Source organism: Salvelinus alpinus, chromosome 12 (assembly GCF_045679555.1).
Source record: "Salvelinus alpinus chromosome 12, SLU_Salpinus.1, whole genome shotgun sequence".
NCBI lineage: Eukaryota > Metazoa > Chordata > Actinopteri > Salmoniformes > Salmonidae > Salvelinus > Salvelinus alpinus.
In genome coordinates this window covers 50,308,485-50,332,846 of record NC_092097.1, presented here as the reverse complement: position 1 = coordinate 50,332,846, position 24,362 = coordinate 50,308,485, and the positions used below count along the sequence as shown (strand labels likewise).

At 43.4% G+C, this 24,362-nt stretch overlaps 1 protein-coding gene across 2 annotated transcripts; it reads right to left on the bottom strand.

Annotated features, from left to right (window-relative positions):
- Window positions 1–1,768: 1,768 nt before the first annotated feature.
- Window positions 1,769–23,910, bottom strand: LOC139536316 (protein APCDD1-like). 2 transcript variants are annotated; one of them, XM_071336753.1, is made up of 4 exons: window positions 23,342–23,906; window positions 7,397–7,574; window positions 4,645–5,164; window positions 1,769–4,058 (listed from the first exon to the last, which is right to left on the bottom strand). In XM_071336753.1, the coding sequence occupies exons 1-4, from the start codon at window positions 23,391–23,393 to the stop codon at window positions 3,276–3,278; spliced, it is 1,533 nt and encodes a 510-aa protein (XP_071192854.1). In that variant the 5' UTR covers window positions 23,394–23,906; the 3' UTR covers window positions 1,769–3,275. The 2 variants fall into 2 exon arrangements, with proteins under 2 accessions (XP_071192854.1, XP_071192855.1); XM_071336754.1 differs by lacking the exon at window positions 7,397–7,574 and having other exon boundaries at window positions 23,342–23,910.
- Between the last annotated feature and the right edge of the window lie 452 nt (window positions 23,911–24,362).

The window sequence follows — 24,362 nt, the reverse complement described above, 5'->3', positions numbered from 1 at the left end:
ACACCTGTGTTAACGAGAGAATCACTGACATGATGTCAGCTGGTCCTTTTGTGGCAGGGCTGAAATGCAGTGGAAATGTTTTTTGGGGATTCAGTTCATTTGCATGGCAAATAGGGACTTTGCAATGAATTGCAATTCATCAGATCACTCTTCATAACATTCTGGAGTATATGCAAATTGCCATCATACAAACTGAGGCAGCAGACTTTGTGAAAATTAATATTTGTGTCATTCTCAAAACTTTTGGCCAAGACTGTACATTCTAAAGACTGGATCAAGTGTTCTCTCACAGGGCATTAGTAAAACAAACCCACCGAAATGTCTGAGGTTTGGAAAACCTGTTTCGCTGAAAGGAAACCTTTCTCAGCATGTTTGGCTTGCCTTCTTTCTACTTATTTTACGGAGCATTCTTTTCCTGCAGGAAGTGTGACACTTTTCGGAGACCCCACTTCAGAATCCAGACATTCCCACAGTTGGTGAAGCTGTCCAGATAATTGGTTGTCTGAGCACGTATTTAGATTAGCATTGTGCATCAGGTACAATGGCACTACAATGGTTCTGGTTCTGATTTTGCTAACAGAACTCACTGGCTAAACGTTCATCCAAAGTCAACTGCTCAACGAACAGCCCATTCAATTAACTCCGCAGCCAAGTTGGCACACAACGACGCATGTCCCTGGAAGCAGTCGCTTTCACCAAATAGGGAGCAGTTAAAAGCACTTTTATAATTTATTTTTAACGGATGCCTTTAACGAGCCACTGGCTTGATTGCAAACAGGTTAGCCCGTAATTCGCCCTTGCCTGACGCTCAGCTTTTATGGCGCGCAACAGAAACCGCAAACAGACTATAAAAAGCGGTCGTTCCCCGGCCTTCCTCAGTCATCACCACCCTCCTCCTAGCCGTCCTGGAACATAACCATGGTGGATCCATGTGTTGTTATTGGCCCAGTTGTGGAACATGGATTTAGGAGGCTTTAGAGTCCATTAAATGACAATCCTGTACATTAGTGTTCTGATAAATGCCAGTCATCTTCCGTCTTTTTTTCTCTCCCTCTTGGTTTTTCGTTAGATTTTCAATCCAAGCCTGGAGTACACTTGCTCAAACCCGAAAGATGACCTCATGGGTCTAGCAGCCACCATCACTATTATGAGAGGAGTTAATCTGAACAGTATGTTGCCTTTGAAAGTGACTCATATGGATCTTCTCCTCTTGAGCTTTTTCTGACTGCACCACCGGAGCCAGCTACAATCTTTCGTCCGTTCTTTCACAGAACAACCGCAGTCTTTTCCTATTTTATTACGCCAATGCAGACTTAAAAATAATAGAAATGGTCAACTACCAATCCAAAATGATCATCATCACTGTAACATGCTGACCAGATTGCTCGCGTGCACGTGGTCTGCGGTTCTGAGGCCAGTTGGGCATACTGCTATATTCTCTAAAATGACATTGGAGGCGGCTTACGGTAGAGAAATGAATGTTAAATTCTCTGGCAACTGCTCTGATGGACATTCCTGCAGTCAGCATGCCAATTGCACGCTCCCTCAAAACATGAGACATCTGTGGCATTGTGTTGTGTGACAAAACTGAACATTTTACAGTGGCCTTTTATAGGTGTACCTGTGTAATGATCATGCTTTTTAATCAGCTTCTTGATATGTCGAACCTGTCAGAGAGATGGATTATATTGGCAAAGGAGAAATGCTCACTAACAGGGATCTAAACAAATTTGTGCACAACATTTGAGTGAAATAAACTTTTTGTACGTATGGAAAATTTCTGGTACGTTTTATTTCAGCTCATGAAACAAGGGACCAACACTTTACATGTTGTGTTTATATTTTTGTTCAGTATAAGTCATCATACATTTGTAATGCTTATAATTGTTTATAAAGTTTTACAAATAATGAAATACTTTATTGTTTATACATGATTTATTGTTAATTCATGACAGTTATTATAGTGTTACCCAAGTTTCCTGTCTATTACAAATGATCTTCTAGCTAAAAAAGTATCTACAATATTTCAAAATCGCAAATAATTGTCATTTTGCTGAGTAGGGTAAATTGTGTTATAGGCTGAGCATTCTAATCAAATGCATCCAACCAGATATTACTCTGTGTTTTACTCAGGGAGTTATGCTCCAGAAATTGGAGCTGGATAGCAATGCTTCATGTGTGAGCCATATGCCAGTTAGTTCTCACATGGCAGCACTCATGTCCAGCATCTGGCCTTTCAAACTTGGACCATTGTTTGGAAAGCCTGTTAGATTGAAGAATACAGCATTTACTGTAGTACTGAAGTGACTATTTTGCCTTTAGGATGAATATTACACACTCAGTTCTTAAATATTCTTAATTATTCTTATGATTCATTATTATTCATGTCAATGATAGAATAATGATAGAAATTATTTATAGAAATTATAGAAATGTATAGAAATTATTTCTCAAGCAGCTGGTAAATCTAGTAAATCAAGATGATAGATTTTGTGAAGATATTTGCAAGATGAGAAAGAAGCAGGACAGACTGTACATAACATATAAAAACACACAGACAATGCAATAATTGCAGCATATCTTCCCTTTTAATATACCAATTAATTTAACAATGACAATAAGTATGGTTTGTAGGATAGCATTGTAAACTAGTGTCCAATTAGTGCACTTTTCAGGTGGGGTTTTCCTCCAATCAAAAATGAACACATTAGATTAGGACCTGTTGATGAGACACACAATTACGTTTCCTCTTTGGTATCCAGTTCCTGATTTTACACAATCTGAAGTACATTTGAATGTCGGTTGCTTGTGCATTGAATTTATCGGTCAGTATTGTCCTTTGTTTTGCTCGAAAATATACTGCCTTATGTAATTTGAAGGGAAAATAAATCTTTAGAGAAAGGAGCTCTTATGGGTCTTAAGCATTTGCCAAAAGGCATCTCTGGTTTAAAAGAAAACAAAGTGATACACGTACTGTATATAATATGATAGATATGCAACTTTTATACACAGTCAGTGTATGTACAGTTTTCTTGTACATTTTGTTCACTGGAATACCATTGAAATGACAGTTGTTGACACTTGTTGAACGTTCGTCAGTTTCCTTTTGCACAATGTCAAGGGCCTCAACAATGCTGATGTCATTGTCATATGATTGACTTATTCAGGTTGCTGAACATAGAGTACCATCCTTTACAAATCATTCTCTCCTGAAAAGCAATCTTTTATTTGGTCTGCCGTTATCTTGATATTGAGGAGGAATACATGGAGCTTCCTCATACACTGTGAGCAGTTCCGCCATCGTACCAAAGCAACAGTAAAGAGACCAGGACAAGGACAAAGCTTGGTTGCCATGGTAGGTTCTTGGCTCCACTAGCTGCTAGCTTGAGCTGGTTGGTGTGGTGATTCGACGTGGGGGCATCCTCCTCGCCACAATGCACCATGGGGGCCTGGTAAGACGTGGGCCTCTTCTGGGGACGGTCGGGGCTGGAGCCATCCGTCGGCCTCTCCCCGATGAACAGCAGAGGGCGCCGTCGATGGTCCATCTCTGTCTTGAACAGCTCGTACTCCTTGTGGGGCAGCTTAATCCCCAAGACGGTACACCCATCCGTGGGGGTCACATCTTGCTCCACCCCCACCTCCCAGCCCCCCACCTTCCCGCAGCTTCCCGGCCGGGTCTCGTTGAGCACCCTGGCCGTGGCCCCCTCAAGGATGGTGACACTGACACGGGTCACCTTGAAGACGAACTCGGTGCCTCCCGCCACTTTGGCCGAGGGGTCTCCCTGAGCGTAGTGGCCCGAGGCCTGCAGGGTGAAGGTGGGCTGGCTGCAAGAGGGGTCCGAGTAGTGGTGGTAGAAGCCTTCCCAGGAGTGCTCATCTGGGCGGAAGGTGAAGTCTCGGGTGAGGAAGAGGACGGCAGGCCGGGCTTCACAGCGTTGGCTCACCCAGCGGCCGTGCAGAGATGGAGGGGCCGACGCAGGGACACGGAGCAACACCGGGGGGCGTTGTTCCGAGCCCCGGAAGACCAGGGCGCACGCCGGGCAGGGGTGGATGTGGTGCTGATGGAAATAGATATGGAATGGTAATGGTTAGGATTATACAATATAACTGTCATCCAAAATGGCACGCTACTTAATATGAAGCCATGTATTGACCAGACATACTAAATAGTATGAAGCCATGTATTGACCAGACATACTAAATAGTATGCTCGTTTGGAATTTGGGACACAGTTTAATGCTTGAGTTAGTTAGTTAATCACCATGGAATGCATTCAGCATCAGATGAAGAATGGATGGAGAGAGAATGACTACATTTCTTTATAATGTCCTGAGACACCATTTAATTAAAATCCCTGCCTTGATCTACATGTACAGGATACTTTTTTTTTTAAAGTATTTTGAGGGGGTAGATCAGCTTTAATATTACAGATAAATTGATTAAATCTACAATGTAATTGTCTGCATCATTTCCATATTTTTTTGTAAACACATATCTATCCAAACACAGTATATATATATATATATATATATTTTTTTTTTAATGTATTTATATTTTCCTTTATTATTATTTCCTAACCCTACCACCCCCTCCCCTAATTGGAGTAAACTTTACAGTATCTTAATGGAGTGTTCATATTTTCACCATAGCGTTCTGCAATGGTTGCTGGTAACCCGTTGGTCGATAGTACGTCCTCTTTGTCCAGTCCGTGTGCACGTCCCCAAGGAAGAGCTCCTGAACCAGACCTCCATGGGGCTTATGCTGGGTCTCCATTCTCACCAAGCCCAGTTCCATCATCGAGAACCCCAGGGCACCCAGGCATTCCCTCCCTGCCTGGGCATTGTACAGCTCATACAGGCGCCCGGGCACCATGCCACCCAGGGTGAGGCCCACACACACAGGGGGTAGACGGGCGGCCGGCCTGTGCATGGCGCCTTGGCTGTGGATGACGATGCCCACTTTGTGAAGGTGGTGCTCTGTCTCGGTGGCACCCCGGGTGATCCAGGACGCTTGGCGCAGACGGAGCTTGCCCCGGACCACCAGAGAGTAGGTGGGCTCCTCGCACCCGCTGTCAGTGTAATAGTGCTGCAGTGCCTTGAACAGGTGGCTCGGGTAGAAGGTATAGGACCGGGTCAGAAACTCAGGACCAGGCCGAACTTCACATCTACACAGGATGAAGAGATTGAAGACAGATGGCTGAAATGAAATTATTGAATGAAACGATGGATGTATGGGTGAATAAAATGATGGCTGGATGGATGGATGAATGAATTACTAAAATGATGGAAGGATGCATGGATTAATTAATTACTAAAATGATGGATGGATGAATGAATTACCAAAATGATGGATGAATGAATTACTAAAATGACAGATGGATGAATGAATTACTAAAATGATAGATGGATGGATACATGATTGATATATCAATTCACTATATGGAATTGTTGCGCAAACAATGATGTCTGAATCACCTGGGAGGACACCAAGACCGAGCAGCACCTTCACAAATCCAAAGAAGGCCTATAGAAGAGCTTCCCTATTTATCATTACATTAGGTTAACCACTTACTTGAAGACAGTGTTGGGGACTAGTGAACTACATGTAGTTCAACTAGTAATTTGAAATGTTGCAGTAGCTTGGTGGTACTTGAACTAAATTCAACTCTAGATAGTGTTTTCGGTAGATAATTACTGTTTTACCATGTAGCGGTGTAGATAACTACTGGAACTACACACTACTGTTTTACCATGTAGCGGTGTAGCTAACTACTGGAACTACACACTACTGTTTTACCATGTAGCGGTGTAGCTAACTACTGGAACTACACACTACTGTTTTACCATGTAGCTAACTACTGGAACTACACACTACTGTTTTACCATGTAGCGGTGTAGCTAACTACTGGAACTACACACTACTGTTTGACCATGTGGCGGTGTAGCTAACTACTGGAACTACACATTACTGTTTTACCATGTCGCGGTGTAGCTAACTGCTGGAACTACACACTACTGTTTTACCGTGTAGCTAACTACTGGAACTACACATTACTGTTTTACCATGTAGCAGTGTAGCTAACTACCGGAACTACACACTGCTGATTTACCATGTAGCGGTGTAGCTAACTACTGGAACTACACACTACTGTTTTTGCAAAAAGAAGAGAAAATATGGGTGAAGTAGGAAAGAATTTCCTTTCTGTTTCAGCATCAGACCTGCCTAATCAGACCTGCAACTTCCGGCGCCGACCGAGATGGCCGCCTCGCTTCGCGTACAAGCATTTCGCTACACTCGCATTAACATCTGCTAACCATGTGTATGTGACAAATAAAATTTGATTTGATTTGATTTAATTACACCTTCTGTTAATAACATCTGTCTCCAGAGTGATGTGTTCTTGCAATTTGTACTCTATACGGAAGTCCAGAGAGGACATGTGAATAAAAAATAATGTTCTCTCATTATGTCGAGATCACGACTTGTCTATCTTATGAGATGTTTTGTCGAGATCACAAAATAATTTTCTCGTTATCAAACAATAAACAAAAGTAGCACGCATTATCCATTAATTTGTTAGGGCGCCCTGTGTCCCAGGCCGTTTCATATGTAAGGCACCTTGCAGACAGCCTACAAGGCAGCATCCTGGCTTATCGGCCTCTGAGGCTGCTATTGAATCTAAATCAGCCTGTCAGGAATGGAGCTCACCCACTCTTAAAACATTTTAAGTGTTCCTTACAATTATACTCATACCAGTTATGCAAGCTAACAACAAGCATAGATAACAAGCTAGCTAGCTATCTAGCCAACAAGACTACCTAGCTAACTATCTAGCTCGCTCGCTCACAAGACTAGCCAAGTGGTCTTGTGGGTGGCACACAGGTTGGGAGACATGGTTGCCTGTCAGCCATCGTTCAGGGCTTAAATGCCCACCAAGTCTTAGCTCAAGGTAAAGGACATTTAGCATGCTAACATTCTCTACTTATAAACTGATAATGAACTCCAACTAGCATGATGTTAGCATGAAATGTACCATCCCATAGTCGTGATCATGAGATAAATAAGTTGTGATCTCGACATAAAGCAGAATTATTATTTTTTTATATTCATTTCCTGTCTGGACTTCCTTAAGTCTATGACATTTCTGATTTAGATATGATAATGTATCACCAAGTAGTTTGGATGTAGTGAACTACTTTTTCAAAGTAACTTTAGTGAAGTAAATTATATTTTTCTTAAGGGTAGCTTTAGTTTAGCTTAACTTCTTCCAGTGTGAAAGAATTGGTAGCTTGATAAACTATATTTTCAGAGTAGCTTCCCCAACACTGCCTGAACCTGATATATAAGAAAAAAGTGAATATTCAGAGCATTTCTTTGAACAATGCAGAGAACTTGCCTGGTTGACACCCAGTTGCCCTCCAGTTTTGGGGGAATGTCGGCTGTGATTCTGACGCCATCCTGCAAGTGGCGATACTGACACTGTGGCTCCCATTCCAGGCTGGTTGTTTGGTTGGAGGAAAATCCTAAGGGGGCTGTGGATACCTCCCAGAGCTTGCTCCCTGACACAAGCACAGCTAGAAGCAAGAAAACAAGAACACTCCCGGTTATCACTATTTCAATCAGATAACCGCAGTCCGGATCTGTTTGAACTAATTTAACAAACATAACATCAACGATCCACCGAGTACTGTTCATTACACGAAACAGAAACACAACATTATATGCTTGGAAGATGATTATCAACCTCATCCATCCCAAATCGGGGGTGACACACAGAACAATTAATAGCCAATGGAAATGATTCACTCCCTGAGCTTTTCAGGTCAGGGCCGGACTGGCCATCTGGCATTTCGGGCAAATGCCAGACAGGCTGGTACATTTTTAGACCAGTGGGCCCGTCTAACTTGGCTTATAATGTAGGCCTATAGGAAAACACGGTCGGTGTGTTGGAAATGCCGATTTCTGGTCCTAGTCCGCCCCTGTTTCAGCTGCGAACAAGATGCGGGTTGACTGGAAGTAGTTTAAGGGTTCACATTTCTGTAATTTACCATGTAATGAGATGTGATGGGCTTCATTATAGGCCATATATTGATTTGAATCAGACCCTGGCCACATGCACCAAGAGGATAGCTTCTAGGGTTAGCTTGTCACTTCAATCAGCCAACAGCTGGCCTCTAACTCCAATTTACACACACACACACACACACACACACACACACACACACACACACACACACACACACACACACACACACACACACACACACACACACACACACACACACACACACACACACACACACACACACACACACACACACACACACACACACATACACACACACACACACATATCCCCAAAATATGTGTGTGTGTGTGTGTGTGTGTGTGTGTGTGTGTGTGTGTGTGTGTGTGTGTGTGTGTGTGTGTGTGTGTGTGTGTGTGTGTGTGTGTGTGTGTGTGTGTGTGTGTGTGTGTGTGTGTGTGTGTAAAGAAGAAAAAAGAAGAGATAAAGAACTACATCCAATGGCTGCAACTAAGGAGATTAAAATAGATGAATTAGGCTCTTCTTTGGCACTTTTTAATTACTTTCCCAATGTTGAAATAATCATAGCTCGACCAAGAACAGCAAACACAAACATTAGCATGGTGCATTGACTCATAACAAAAGCAATACATTTTTCTCTAATTTATCAACATAAGGGATCTGACGCATGCACATCTGCAATCTCTATCTTTCTGTTGACTGCTACTGTATACCCACATATTGTTGTGTACTTGTTTATGTGTATAGACTGGCTTTTGATGGGGCAAGGCCCACATCCATATAATTTCAGCAGAGACCAAGACAACCGTGCCCTAGTAGATTTTTTGATTGAACCCAAATGCTGTGAGTGTGAGGAGATGGACCGGGATCCAGAAAGAGGATGGCTATTTGATAGAGAGACACTATGGCTCTGGTTTCAATCTCCCCAGTTAAATGTTGAAACAGCAAGGGGATGAGTCCCCACAGACACCCACTTGTTCTCCCTCACCCACCCTGCTCTCCCTCACCCACCCTGCTCTCCCTCACCCACCCTGCTCTCCCTCACTCCCCCTGCTCTCCCTCACCCACCCTGCTCTCCCTCACTCCCCCTGCTCTCGCTCACCCACCCTGCTCTCCATCACCCACCCTGCTCTCCATCACTCCCCTGCTCTCCCTCACCCACCCTGCTCTACATCACCCACCCTGCTCTACATCACCCACCCTGCTCTCCCTCTCTTTCTTCTTCTATGTCTCCGTTTTGTCTGTGTCTTTCTTTCCGTTGCTTAGCTCTCTCTCTCTCTCTCTCTCTCTCTCTCTCTCTCTCTCTCTCTCTCTCTCTCTCTCTCTCTCTCTCTCTCTCTCTCTCGCTCTCGCTCTCGCTCTCTCGCTCTCTCTCGCTCTCTCTTTCTCTCGCTGTCTGTCTCCCTCTCTATCTCTTTCTCTGTCTCCCTCCCTCTCTGTCTTTACCTCTTTCTCTGTCCCTGTGTTGTGTCCCTGTCTCTGTGTCTGTTCTCCCTCCATTACAAAGCACATATCGATTTTAATCAGACCCTGGCCACATGCACCTAGGCGATAGCTTCTAGGGTTGGCTTGTTACTTCAATCAGTCAGTCTCTGTGTCTTCAATCAGCCCATCTCTGTCTTCAATCAGCCTGTCTCTTAGTCTGTCCCCTCAGGACCGGGGGTTGGTGGGCTTCGTCATGACCCTGTGGACAGCTTTACGGATGTTATCTGGGTCGGCTCCGGGAAGCTCGTCGCCCCGTCCCATGTTTGTCTCTGATACAGCTCACTTTGCTCCCCGACCTTCTGCTGTTTGCGAGGGGACGTCACCAGTTGAGGCCGAGGTTGAAGTGGGAGTTGGTTGTGGAAGTATCAGTGTGAAGGCTCTGGCTCGAAAGCATCTGGTTAATTACATTTCACTCATGTATAGCTCATTTAGGGTGACGAGGAGAGAGGGCCGCCCGAGTCTCCCCAAGGCATCCTACTAGATTTTTCGTCTACTTCTTAAAGTCAGCCTGGGGATGTTTGTTCCTTAGATGTTGGAATGGTTTCTGCGTGCCGTTGCAGCTGCCTTATAAACACTGTCTGACACTCACTCAGATACTCTCTCTACTCAGCACCATGTTCTGTTTGGGTGGTTTGTGGAGGCACTACCAAGATTTGTCTAGAGGCACTTATTTTTTATTGAGATTAAAGTCAATTAGTTAATATACAAAATAATTGTCCAAAGCAGAAAAACATGTTTGCAATTTTCCCAAAGATGTATTTATTTATTCTCCGTGTCTCTGTTATTGGCGAGAGTCACCGTCAAACTGACGCATTTTGTTCCCGAGAGAGGGATTTGCTGAAATACTAATCAGGATGAATTAATTTGTTCCTCTTTGGTCATTTGACAGGTCTGTTTCGCATTAGTAGAGAAAATGTGAATTGCCAAACAGTTACTCACCAAACTCCAATAAATGCACAAGCCTTATGAGATATGACTATGAAGAATCTTTTAGGGTGTGATATTTGGGCCGAGTTGTCATTCCGTTTCTCTCCTTCCATGGATCTCATGCCAGTGGGACATATGGTTGCATTTAACAAAAGAGTATCATAGCTTGACTTTAGACTTAGTGTTACAAGGCAACCTAGTAGTTTTCCGTAATCTATTGAGAGTAATTCAATAATTTCCACTGATTATTCACCTGTGGCCATTTTGTTATTCAATCAGCAGCTCTACCACTTGGTTTGCTATGATGCAATAGGGACAAATGTAACCACTTTTAATTTGGAGCTATGGATGCAAGGACCTATAGTCCATGAGATGAACATTAAAATAATAAACATGTTTTGAAACTATACATCGTTTGTTCACAACATACTTTGGGTTGATCTGAGACTATTGGACTTCTAATGTCATGAGGTATTTAGAATTTATATTCCTTAGGAATTTATGGCTATATATAATTAACTTATAAGTCCCAAAAAATAGATGTACCAATCCCAGATTTTCCCTTTAAATGAAACAGCTGTACATAATGCAGATTGTACCTTAAAGGGCCAATCTGCAATTGCTACATTCATTTTATACTTTTAAATGTATGATATACCCATTGATTATTGAAGAATATAACTTATAGATGCTTCATTAGTGTAGTTCAACTGTCGTACCCCATCATCACCCAAAATATAAGCTTGTTTTACTCCTTTGTTAGTAAACATTGTAATTGTAAACAAACAATGCATAGCCTCATTACATGGTTAAAACTATAATTTAGTTTCAGGATGTTCACTCTTTGTATCCAAAGCTCTGAGGTCCATGAATTTGAGAATGGTTACATTTCTGCAGCCTCATCCAATTGATGTAATTTCTGGCTGACCACCAGAGTAAGGTCGCTCAGACTTTGCATGCATCAACCAATGGTTGCATGCCACGTCATTGACTGTGTCATCGACTGACAGATTGCTATAACATATGATGTGGTTAGATGATACTTAAAGCTGCAATATGTCACTTTTTTGGGTGAACCAACCAAATTCACATAGAAATGTGAGTTATAGATCAGTCATTCTCATTGAAAGTAAGTCTAAGATTTCTATGCTTCCCATTCTTAAGTTTCATTTTTGCATCTTTTGCTTTTGTTTTTTTACACCAGCTTCAAACAACGGAAAATACAATATTTGTAGTTATGGAAAATATATTTCACAGCGGTTTAGATGGTACAACGATTCTCTACATTGCTTTTTTTGTGATATAAACTGAAATTAGACAAACTATTAGAATTTTAGCAACCAGGAAATGGCAGAGGGATTTCTGCACATTCCACCTTTAAAATACCTATCTGGGCATTTTAAGATCTGGCATGCGTCAGCAACGCCTAGGAAGAGGGACGAGCCCAAAGACCTGTCTACAAAAGACTTGTACACAGTCCTGTCTGTAACCTATGGAGGGTGCCACAGTACTGCCGCTAAGCCTCTGCTCATCAATGGCCTCACCTGCAGTGTGTGACCAGTATGTGGTTACAGTTAGACCCACCAGGGGGCAGTGTAGTGAATCGTGTGTGGTCTAACCCCCAGGATGCATCCCAAATGACATCCTATTCCCTTTTTTTGAACAGGGCTCTTTAGTCAAAAGTAGTGCAGTTTAAAAAGGAAGAGGGCTCCATTTGGGATACCGGCCCGGCCCTACCACTGCCACCCGGACAGACAGGTATGTCTGAACCCTGGCCAAAGTCATCTACCTGCCTGGATATTCCATCGCAGGATCATTCACATACACACCGCAGACATTGATTTATAGAAGGGATGCCATTTATGATGGACCTCCGGGCTCCTATTTGTTTGTTTGTGTTTGTGATTAGGGTTTGGCAGCTCGCGCTCCTCCACCTCATGTCTCCTCCACTGCTGGAGGACAAGAGCCTCTCCATATTATGTCTCCTTCAAATCAAATCAAATTTTATTCGTCACATACTTAGTAAACAACAGGTGTGGACTAACAGTGAAATGCGTACACCCTATTCCTTCCCAACAATGCAGAGAGAAAGACTATAGATAAATAATGGAAAAGTAAAACACGTAATATTAAAAGTATAATTTCCACCGGAGCCCGAGCAAAAATCATTTTTTGTGTACCTCTCTATTTGGAACTGTCCAATGCAACGCACACACGAGGATCCAGGCAGTCAGTAAGCCAGCCAGTCAGACAGCTAATCAGCCAGTCAGTCAGCCAATCAGCCAGCCAGCCAGTCAGCTAATCAGCCAGCCAGTCGGTCAGTCAGCTAATCAGCCAGCCAGCCAGCCAGTCAGTCAGCTAATCAGCCAGCAAGCCAGTCGGTCAGCTAATCAGCCAGCCAGTCAGGTAATCAGCCAGCCAGTCAGTCAGTCAGCTAATCAGCCAGCCAGTCAGTCAGCTAATCAGCCAGCCAGTCAGTCAGTCAGCTAATCAGCCAGCCAGTCAGTCAGCTAATCAGCCAGTCAGTCAGCTAATCAGCCAGCCAGTCAGTCAGTCAGCTAATCAGCCAGCCAGCCAGTCAGCTAATCAGCCAGCCAGTCAGTCAGCTAATCAGCCAGCCAGCCAGTCAGCTAATCAGCCAGCCAGTCAGTCAGCTAATCAGCCAGCCAACCAGTCAACTAATCAGCCAGCCAGCCAGCCAGTCAGTCAATCATTAAGCCAGCCAGCCCGTCAGACTCGACTGCATCCCAGAGCCTGTGGCTACTGTTCTGTAGTTTGCCTCTCTCTCTTCTTCTTTCACTGCTTCTCTCACTGCTTCTCTCTCTTCTTCTCCTCTCACTGCTCCAATGCTTGATGACAAAACCCTGAATGACTCCATACACTGCTACATGGCTATTGTGTGGAGCTAACACATGTCATGCCCATCTCCTCCTGGTTAGCTCTCACTTGATGAAAAAGCCATGTTTATGCCTCATGTCTTTTGGATGGATTTCAGCGTCTTTCTTTTTCTCTCTCTTGTTTTCGTGGTTTATTTTCATTTTTGTGTGTGTGTCCGGGCCTGATGAGGTGCAGTTGGTTCGGAAGGAGAAGAAGGAAAGCTTCTTCATCTGGTGTAATGAGCCTCCCAGTTCCCTGATTACTGGGGGGAGTAGTGTGTGTGTGTGTGTGTGTGTGTGTGTGTGTGTGTGTGTGTGTGTGTGTGTGTGTGTGTGTGTGTGTGTGTGTGTGTGTGTGTGTGTGTGTGTGTGTGTGTGTGTGTGTGTGTGTGTGTGTGTGTGTGTGTGTGTGTGTGTGTGTGTGTGTGTGTGTGTGTGTGTGTGTGTGTGTGTGTGTGTGTGTGTGTGTCTTACGGAATGCATTTCGAATGTATATATACCACAATATACAGTACCAGTCAGAAGTTTGGACACCTACTCATTTAAGGGTTTTTCTTTATTTTTACTATTTTCTACATTGTAGAATAATAGTGAAGACATCAAAACTATGAAATAACACATGGAATCATGTAGTAACCAAAAAAGTGTTAAACAATTCAAAATATATTTTATATTTGAGATTCTTCAACGTAGCCACCCTTTGCCATGATGACAGCTTTGCACACTCTTGGCATTCTCTCAACCAGCTTCATGAGGTAGTCACTTGGAATGCATTTCAATTAGGTGTGCCTTGTTAAAAGTTAATTTGTGGAATCTCTTTCCTTCTTAATGCATTTGAGACAATTAGTTGTTTTGTGAAAAGGTAGGGGTGGTATACAGAAGATAGCCCTATTTGGTAAAAGACCAAGTCCTTATTATGGCAAGAACATCTCAAATAAGCAAAGAGAAACGACAGTCCATCATTACTTTAAGACATGAAGGTCAGTCATTCTGGAAAATTTCAAGAACTTTGAAAGTTTCTTAAAGTGCAGTCTCAAAAACGATCAAGCACTATGATGAAACTGGCTCTCATGAGGACCGCCACAGGAAAGAAGACCCAGTGTTACCTCTGCTGCAGTAGGTGCGTCCAAACTTTTGACTGGTACTGTACAGTATACTAAATGCATCTGAAAATGTATGTACCACCTTGTTCACTTCTACAGACTGTGAGTCAGGTGGCTGTGGCTTGCTGTATAAAGCAGGCAGAGTTTTATTTTATTTTATTTTTACAGGGACAGTGCACATTAATCAACATTTCAGTATAAGTACCGGTTTTAGCCAGCCGGCTAATTTTCAACCACAGTCCCTGGGCAGGTTATTAAAAACAGTTACAATAACAATACAGACAATCAATGAGCAGTGAGCACATGCAGAGCAACATAGGACAAGCAACACATAGCAGGCAGACAGAGCAACAGCACAAAAAGTAACAAAACAAAATACATAAAAGCAACAAAGCGTTTCCACACAAGCTACAGACAACAGATAACATGAAAAGAGACAATACACAGCTAGGGATTATGTTCACAAGTCTGATTGGCCTTTGTCCATCTCTTCATGTTTTTTGTGAAGGTGTGATAGGTGGTGTAGTTGTATGTGTCTGATGGCAGTGTGCTCCAGACATGGGACGCTCTCACAGAGAAAGCAGATTGACTAAAGGTGCTTTTCCTTAAGGGAACTATACAGTCACCTTTCATGGCAGACCTTGTGGATCTGCTGCCATATGTTTGCGTTTTCTGTTTAACAAAAGTACTGAGTGGAGGGGGAGCCAGGCCATTTAGGATCTTGAATCGTGCACAAGAGTTTTCCATCTCAGGAGCTCATGTTTTCTGACGATGTAACAGTGATGATGGCTATTGGGCTTCCTATCAAGCACTTTGAGAGCCTGCTTGTAGACAGACTGAATGCTTTTTTTCATGTTGTACAGCAAGCTTAGGCCCAACTAGTCAAGTAGTATGTTAAGTGGTGGAGTATCATAGATTTGAAGTACAGTTTTGCTACCTATATAGTCAAAGAATTTCGTATGAATCGGAAATTAGCTAGGTTGAAGCATTAGCTAGGTTGAAGCATTAGCTAGGTTGAAGCATTAGCTAGGTTGAAGCATTGAATCATTCAGTTACTGTTCAATTAAACATTAGAATGGACAAAACGAGTGACCTAAGCGACTTCGAGCGTGGTATACTGATGGCAGAGTCAGGATTAGCCGTAAGCCTGGTGTTAACGGTACAGGCTTCTGGCGGTGGTGTAATGGTGTGGAGAATGTTTACCCGGCACACATCAGGTCCCTTAATACCAAGTGAGCAACGTTTCCATGCCCCAAATAATTCAGGCTGTTCTGGAGGCAAAGGGGGGTCCGACCCGGTAGTAGATGGATGTACCTTATAAACTAACCACTGAGAAAAAAAAATGTATGGGATGCATGCTTCAGTGTGTGTGGGCGTCCGTCACCGTGTGAGTGGTACAGTGCAGATACAATCTGTCCTGCAGGTTGAGTTGGCTCCGGTCCCATCAAGCACAGCTGCTTTTTCAGAGACTGTGCTGTGTTGGCTTCCACAGCAAGGATCAGGGATATGGAGTGCTTTCAGAAAGTATTCATACCCCTTGGCTTATTCCACACTGTGTTGTGTTACAGCCTGAATTCAAAACAGCTATTTCCATGTTAACATGTTATGCGATGCATTTTCTCCATTGTTTTTGATGGTAGGCCACTCTGGTAGGCCTACATTATGATCAAATAGCCACAGTAGCCTACTTGGCCACTGTTTAAACTGTAACTTATAGTGGGTACAGCATCAGTGTTCACATTAAACGCGGGCTGGAAGTTGCACAGAATTTTCACAACGTTCAAGTTTGCACTCAGCAGACCTGAAATTTGCTCCGTGCTCATTGCCAGGGAGGTGACCAAGAACCCAATGACCACTCTGACATAACCACAGAGTTCATTGGCTGAGATGGAAGAACCTGCCAGAAGGACAACAATCTCTACAGCACTTCACCAATCTGGGCTTTATGGGAGAGTTGCCAAACGGAAGCCATTCCTAAGAAAAAGGCAGATGACAGCAGAGTTTGCAAAAAGGCACATGAAAGACTCTGAGAGCATAAGACAAAAGATTCTGTGGTCTGATGAGACAAAACTTTAACTATTTTTCCTAAATCCAAAGAGCTACGTCTGGAGAATACCAGGCACAGCTCATCACCCATCTAACACCATCTCTACTGTGAAGCATGGTGGTGGCAGCATCATGCTATAGGGATGCTTTCAGCGGCAGGAACTGGGAGACTGCTAAGGATAGAGGGACCAATGAATGGAGCCAAGTATTGGCAAATCCTTAATGAGAACCCGCTTCAGAGTGCAATCGACCTTAGACTGGGGCAAAGATTCACGTACCAACAGGACAATGATCCAAAGCAACGCTGGAATGGCTTCAGAACAAGAATGTGAAAGTCTTCGAGTGGCCCAGCCAAAGCCCAGACTTGAATCCCATTGAAAATCTGTGGAAATACTTGAAGATTGCTGTTCACCGCCACTCTCCATCTAACTTAAATTGGTACCAGGCTACCTTCAAACTAGTCTTGTGAGGCTTGTGGGCATCCTAGTGACATGTACGTGTTCGTGAGATACTCACCTTTCCACAGAAGTGCCATCTTAGTGTAACCCAAACTGTTCAGACTCTACAGACAGAACTTGGCAGATCGGCTGTACCAACTTCAGATGAATTCCATGACAGTTGTGTTTTTTTTAGAGCGAAATGGAGAACACCCGTGAGAGTCTCATCTTTCCATAGAGGGGTCATAATAGTACACCAAACCGTTCTGACGCTACAGACGTTTTCGTGAGATGACCGTTTACGGGAGGGTCTCATGGTCTTACAAACACTGCTCTAGCTCTGGTACCTTTCACCGCAGATGCGGAAGGGCGACATCGTCAGATGTGGTGGATTGAGAAGCAGACCTAGCAAAAAACATATCTCTAGCTTAAACTGACGGATTTTGATGCCGATTATTTTATGTTACTAATGTGATTTCCACGTGGGCGTGGACATTGACTCTAGGGGTTTTTAGCAGAGCTTGAGAAAATCTTCAAGGAGGAATGGGAGAAAATCCCCAAATCCAGATGTGCAAAGCTGATACAGACATACCCAAGGCGACTCAAAGCTGTAATCACCACCAAAGGAATACTTATGTAAATTAGATTTACCCCAACAACAATTCTAAAGACATGTTTTTACTTTGTCATTATGGGGTATTGTGTGTAGTTGGTTGAGAGAAAATAATCAGTTTAATCCATTTTGAATTCAGGCTGTAACACAACACTGTGGATTAAGTCAAGGGGTATGAATACATATCTGAAGGCACTGCAATAGCAGCATCACTTTTATAGAGACAAGTATCTCTAGGGCCTCCCGAGTTGCACAGCGGTCTAAGGCACTGCATCACAGTACAAGAGGAGTCACTACAGTCTGTGTCACAACCGGCCGTGACCGGGTGTCCCATAAGGCGGCGCACAATTGGCCCAGCATTGTCCAGGTTAGCAGAAGGTTTGGCCGGTGGGGGGGCTTTACTTGGCTCATCACGCTCTAGCGACTCCTTGCGCCTGCAAGCTGACAGCGGTCATCAGTTGAACAGTGTTTCCTCTGTCACATTAGTGCGGCTGGCTTCCGGGTTAAGCGGGCAGGTGTTAAGGATCGCGGCTTGCTGGGTCATGTTTCGGAGGACGCCTTCGCGTGACCTTCGCCTCTCCCGAGCCCGTTGTGGAGTTGCAGCGATGAGACAAGATCGCCATCATGAAATTGGGGAGGAAAAAAAAGTCTCTCACCACCCATGTACTGATGGTGAAAACATATCCTCTGGTCTCCTCATAGGCTTCCGGGTGGTGCAACGGTCTAAGGCACTGCATCTCAGTACAAGAGGAGTCACTACTGTCCCTATAGTCCCTGTATCACATCAGGTCGTGATTGAGGGTCCCATATGGCGGAGCACGATTGGCCCAGCGTCGTCCGGGTTTGGCCGGGGTAGGCCGTCATTGTAAATAAGTATTGGTTCTTAACTGACTTGCCTAGTTAAATAAAGGTTGCATTTTTTATTTATTAATTAAATAGGGACAAGGCTTCTAATATTTCCACCATGTATTGATTGATGCATGAATGTATTCAGCAGGACACTACACTGATAGAAATATATCATGTGGAACAAACACGCCTCTCTGACGTGTAGAATCAGGAAACAATGTCAGCTCTATTCATTACATTTCTATCTCCCTTTCCCAGGCGCTGATTTCATAATCAAATGTCTGATATAACATTTTATTGTATCACATTGGTATGTATAAAGAGGTTTTTACTTCCTTATTTATTTATGTATTTCCTTCATTAAACAAGTTAAGTTATTGAAAATACACAGTCCTTTACAATGATGTCCCAATTATATATGGACACCTTATTGTCAAAAGACGTGCCCTATAAAGTAAATAGGTTGTCATTTGGGACGTAGAAAAGTGTCAATGTATCAACGATCTTATCTCTCATCATGCTGTTAAATCCTCCTCTCTCTACAGCAGCATCAGCCATTCACATCCCCAAAGACATCCTCAGCATCAGCTATTCACATTCCCAAAGACATCCTCAGCATCAGCTATTCACATTCCCAAAGACATCCTCAGCATCAGCTATTCACATTCCCAAAGACATCCTCAGCATCAGCTATTCACATTCCCAAAGACATCCTCAGCATCAGCTATTCACATTCCCAAAGACATCCTCAGCATCAGCTATTCACATTCCCAAAGACATCCTCAGCATCAGCTATTCACATTCCCAAAGACATCCTCAGCATCAGCTATTCACATTCCCAAAGACATCCTCAGCATCAGCTATTCACATTCCCAAAGACATCCTCAGCATCAGCCATTCATAAGGGTATTTCTTCACAGGGGGCACCGGGTTGGTTTTATTTGTTCCCCTCTCGAGTCTCCCCACTCGAGTCTCCCCTCTCGAGTCTCCCCTCTCGAGTCTCCCCCCTAGAGTCTCCCCCCTAGAGTCTCCCCCCTAGAGTCTCCCCTCTTGAGTCTCCGCTCTCAAGTCTCCCCTCTCGAGTCTCCCCACTCGAGTCTCCCCTCTCGAGTCTCCCCTCTCGAGTCTCCCCTCTCGAGTCTCCCCTCTCGAGTCTCCCCCCTAGAGTCTCCCCCCTAGAGTCTCCCCTCTTGAGTCTCCGCTCTCAAGTCTCCCCTCTCGAGTCTCCCCTCTCGAGTCTCCGCTCTCAAGTCTCCCCTCTCGAGTCATATCGCCCCCCCATTGTTGTCTTTTCATAAAAGTTCAACTTGACTTAATCCAGCAGCCCTGTTGATTTCGTCAAGGGGTGAAGGGGTTCTTCCACTAGGACATGCCAGTTCCTTTGTGGTTCACCCTGACTCCCATTAACCTAACACCACACTGCACATTACTCTCACCAAACACTACCAATATCCACCCACAGACATTCCTCTCACCAAACACTATCAACATTCACCCACAGACATTCCTCTGAGCTGATTAGTGGGTTGGTTTCATCTTAAAGGAATAGTTCACTTGTAAAAATGTCTCGCTGTTTTGGTTTGGTGAAATTCTTACAGTCGCTGGGTAGTGTCATATCTCAAACATTTGTCTCATATGATATGATTTTTTTTAATCACAGACAATATTCTATTTCACTCTATTTAGCCTCATTCAAACACCGTGTTTCTCAGTCATATCTCACCGATACGGGAGGAGGGGAGAGGGGTACAACTAATAAAGAGGTAAGGTCATTCGGTGTTACGTAAATAGGCCAAGTATTGACATTGTTGCTGTGTTGTTGCAACATTAAGATAGGTAGAGTTGCCCAAAAGTCTGGATCAATATAGAAGATTCTTAGGAGTCTGAAGTAATTCCTTAGGCTATTGTATTTCTGGAAACCCTTTTGATTAAGTCGTTTTGCATTGTTTGCCTGACAAAGTTCATCACCAGAATTAAGTTATTGCAATAGGCACAATCTGTGCCTAGCCACTCCCCCCAATTTTTTTTTACCATCATTCCAAAAGGTTTAGGAATTGACACAAAAATGACACAATTAATATAGGATAGGAATCTGTATAAAGCAGACAATTACAAATTCAATGTTGCTATTTAGATAACCATATATGTCCAACCACTAATGAAAGTTAATGGAAGTTCCTTGAATACCATCTTTGATCCACAGACAATGATGAATGGGTTGCTCATGACAAAAATCTTCTGGGGTTGTGGCTAAGTGCTCGTGGCGTGTGTCTGGGGCAAGGGACTCAAATGCTCCTGTCTCCCCTACTTGAAAAACAGCTCTTCAAATACCATTCTATTTGCCCCGAGCAGCAGGGTGTAGGCTATTATGGTGATTATGAGTGGGCAGATGCCTTCCACTGTCTCCTGGCTTGTCATCTTAACCCGCCCTAACGGGCAAAATGCTTAGCTTCCCCAAGGAACTCTAAACGCTATCCTGAGGTAGGGTCAGTTAATGGTAGTGTCCTGTTATTCCAGCTATTACCATAATGGCAACATTAGTTCCAGGGCCATGCTTCCCTGCTCCTGGGGAACCATTGTTTGGGCGCACCAAGGCTTTTTCAAGGGGTCCTAGGCTAACTACGCCAGTTTGTCTCTCCGGAGAGAGAATGAGAGCCTTTTGAAATCAGACTAGTCTAATTTCAAGATTCAGTTTTTTATTAGGGTCATATAACTTTAAATATGTGACTTTGCTATAAAATGTTTTATCTTTCATCATCAAGTTGCATCATTGCTTGTTTAAAATGTGTACTTTAGGAAACCCCCAGCTTATTTCTTTATCGTTATTGAATGTCCACTCCATGTTCTTTCTGATAGACATGGATAGAGACGCTGTCATTTATTATATGAGTTTAAATTCATATCAGACAAGTTTCACAAAAAAAATTGAAAGCAGATCAGCAGCTGTGAACCATTGAATGCTTGTAACTACGATCCCTTAATTAAGGATTGGACCCTTTTTTAAAGTTTTCACCTATGACATACCCAAATCTGTAGCTCAGGACCTGAAGCAAAGATATGCATATTCTTGAAAGGAAACACTTTTAAGTTTGTGGAAATGTGAAATTAATGTTGGAGAATATAACTCATTAGATCTGGTAAAAGATAATACAAAGAAAAAAAATTGTACCATCATCTTTGAAATACAAGAGAAAGGCCATAATGTGCTATTCCAGGTTAGGCGCAATTGAGATTTTGGCCACTAGATGGCAGCAGTGCATGTGTAAAGTTTTAGACAGATTTTTATTTTTATGAACCCTTGCATTTCTGTTCAAAATGCTGTATCAAGACTGCCCAAATGTGCCTTATTGGTTTATTCATACCTGTTCAAGTTCATAACTGTACATTTGCATCAAACAATAGCATGGTGTTCTTTCACTGTAATAGCAACTGTAAATTGGACAGTGCAATTAGATTAGATTACACGAATTTAAGCGAATTTAAGCTTTCTGCCAATATCAGATATGTCTATGTCCTGGGAAATCTTCTTGTTACTTACAACTTCATGCTAATCGCATTAGCCTATGTTAGCTCAACCATCCCGCGGGGGGGGGGGGGGGGGGCACCGATCCTGTGGGAGTGGGAGGACCCAGTGCACAACTGAGAATGAGGACAAGAGGCCAGCATCCCGGAGTCGCCTCTTCACTGTTGACATTGAGACTGGTGTTTTGTGTGTACTATTTAATGAACCTGCCAGTTGAGGACTTGTGCGGCGTCTGTTTCTCAAACTAGACACTGTAATGTACTTGTCCTCTTGCTCAGTTGTGCACCGGGGCCTCCTACTCCTCTTTCTATTCTGGTTAGAGCCAGTTTGCACTGTTCTGTGAAGGGAGTAGTACACAGCGTTGTACCAGATCTTCAGTTTCTTGGCAAACTCTCGCGTGGAATAGCCTTCATTTCTCAGTTTCAGAAGAACGTTTTTTGTTTCTGGCCATGTTGAGCCTGTAATCGAACCCACAAATGCTGATGCTCCATGTACTCAACTAGTCTAAAAAGGGCTGGTTTTATTGCTTCTTTAATCAGAACAACAGTTTTCAACTGTGCTAACATAATTGCAAAAGGGTTTTCTAATGATCAATTAGCCTTTTAAAATTATAAACTTGGATTAGCTAACACAACGTGCCATTGGAACACAGGAGTGATGGTTGCTGATAATGGGCCTGTACGCCTATGTAGATATTCCATAAAAAATCTGCCGTTTCCAGATCCAATAGTCATTTACAACATTAACAATGTTTACACTGTATTTCTGATCAATTTGATGTTATTTTAATGGACAAAAATATTGCTTTTCTTTCCAAAACTATGAGATTTCTATGTGACCCCAAACTTTTGAACGGTAGTCTATGTTCACTAAATAAAATAACATTCGTTAATACATGTAGCCTATAGAATCCACTTCTGAAAATATTACATTTGAGTGAAAATTCACCATAATTTACATAATTAATATAAATCAACTATTAGAATTGAATCATAATGAAAACAGAATGAGGCTTCAGCTTCATCAGGCTCGGCTGTTAAAGCTGTTACTGTCCAGATGCAAAGTGAGTGGACAAAGACTGTTGTGTCACTGGGTGTCGAGGTCAACCAGAGGACACAGACGGACAGACAGACCGACAGTCTAAAGACAGACAGACAGACAGACAGGTGGAAAGACAGACAGATAGGTCGAAAGACAAACAGACGGACAGACAGGTCGAAAGACAGACAGACAGAGAGGTCGAAAGAGAGATGGACAGACAGACAGTTGGAAAGACAGACAGACAGGTGAAAAAACAGACAGATAGGTCGAAAGACAAACAGACGGACAGACAGACAGGTCGAAAGACAGACAGACAGACAGACAGGTCGAAAGAGAGATGGACAGACAGACAGTTGGAAAGACAGCCGGACAGAGACAGCAGGCGTGAACTCACCTTGCCACAGCCACAGTACCCTCAACAGGTGATTGAAACGTCCTCCTGACATGATCCCGCTCACACATACACACTCTCACACACGCTCAGGAAGAAAAAAACTCTAAGTCCACTGTGGTCCAGAACAAGCAGCCTCTTCAATACGTGCTGGTCATTTAGGACATCACCATGCCAAAGATTGAGAGGGGAAAGTCCAATAATCCAATTTGAACAGGGGTCCTTTACAGATCAGATGGTGAGTGTTGGTTTCCTCTTCTATTTCAGCTTGTGTCTCCCATGGTATGAAATTCAGTCCACTCAGTCAGAATCATCTGCTTGATACAACCTTCTCACACTACTAAACTCAGCGTGCAAGGGTAGAGAAGAGGTTTCTTCTCTTTCGCGCTCTCTCTCTCTCTCCCTCCCTCCCTCAGATGTCTATCTTGCTCCTGGGCCGCACTCTGTTTGCGTGCTGTGTGTGGCTGTGTGTGGCTGTGTGTGTGGCTGTGTGTGGCTGTGTGTGCTCCCGTCTGACTGTTGATTTGAGCAGAGAAGAGGGAGGGAGTGAGAGAGAGAGAGAGAGAGAGAGCGAGAGAGAGAGAGAGAGAAAGAGAGAGAGAGAGAGCGAGAGAGAGAGAGAGAAAGAGAGAGAGAGAGAGAGAGAGAGAGAGAGAGAGAGAGAGAGAGAGAGAGAGAGAGAGAGAGAGAGAGAGAGAGAGAGAGAGAGAGAGAGACAGACAGACAGACAGAGACAGAGAGAGAGAGACAGAGAGAGGAGGGGGGGGGGGGACTTCTCCAACTGAAGCCTCGGGGGAGTTTTCAGAGTAAGGTGCAAAAGGGCAGAGCAAAGCAAGAGCTACACGGCTACAGTACAACAAGTGAGAAACACTCAAAGGCTCAACACATCTATGAGGTGGATGTGTCTTCATGCCTGAGAGAATTCCTCTGTATGAAGAGTTTTTTTTCTGTTGCCATTTCCCTTAAATGATTTTGCCTCTAATTTGTGGTAGCTACATAGCAACACTATACACACACCCCAAAT

What these genes read in the sequence shown, in the direction of transcription:
- LOC139536316 (XM_071336753.1), bottom strand. Translation starts at nt 23,393, where the DNA reads ATGTCAGGAGGACGTTTCAATCACCTGTTGAGGGTACTGTGGCTGTGG. An exon ending in GGCAACTGGGTGTCAACCAG is followed by an intron (nt 5,165 to 7,396) that starts GCAAGTTCTCTG and finishes CATCCTGTGTAG; the next exon opens with ATGTGAAGTTCGGCCTGGTC. An exon ending in AACCATTGCAGAACGCTATG is followed by an intron (nt 4,059 to 4,644) that starts GTGAAAATATGA and finishes TATTTCCATCAG; the next exon opens with CACCACATCCACCCCTGCCC.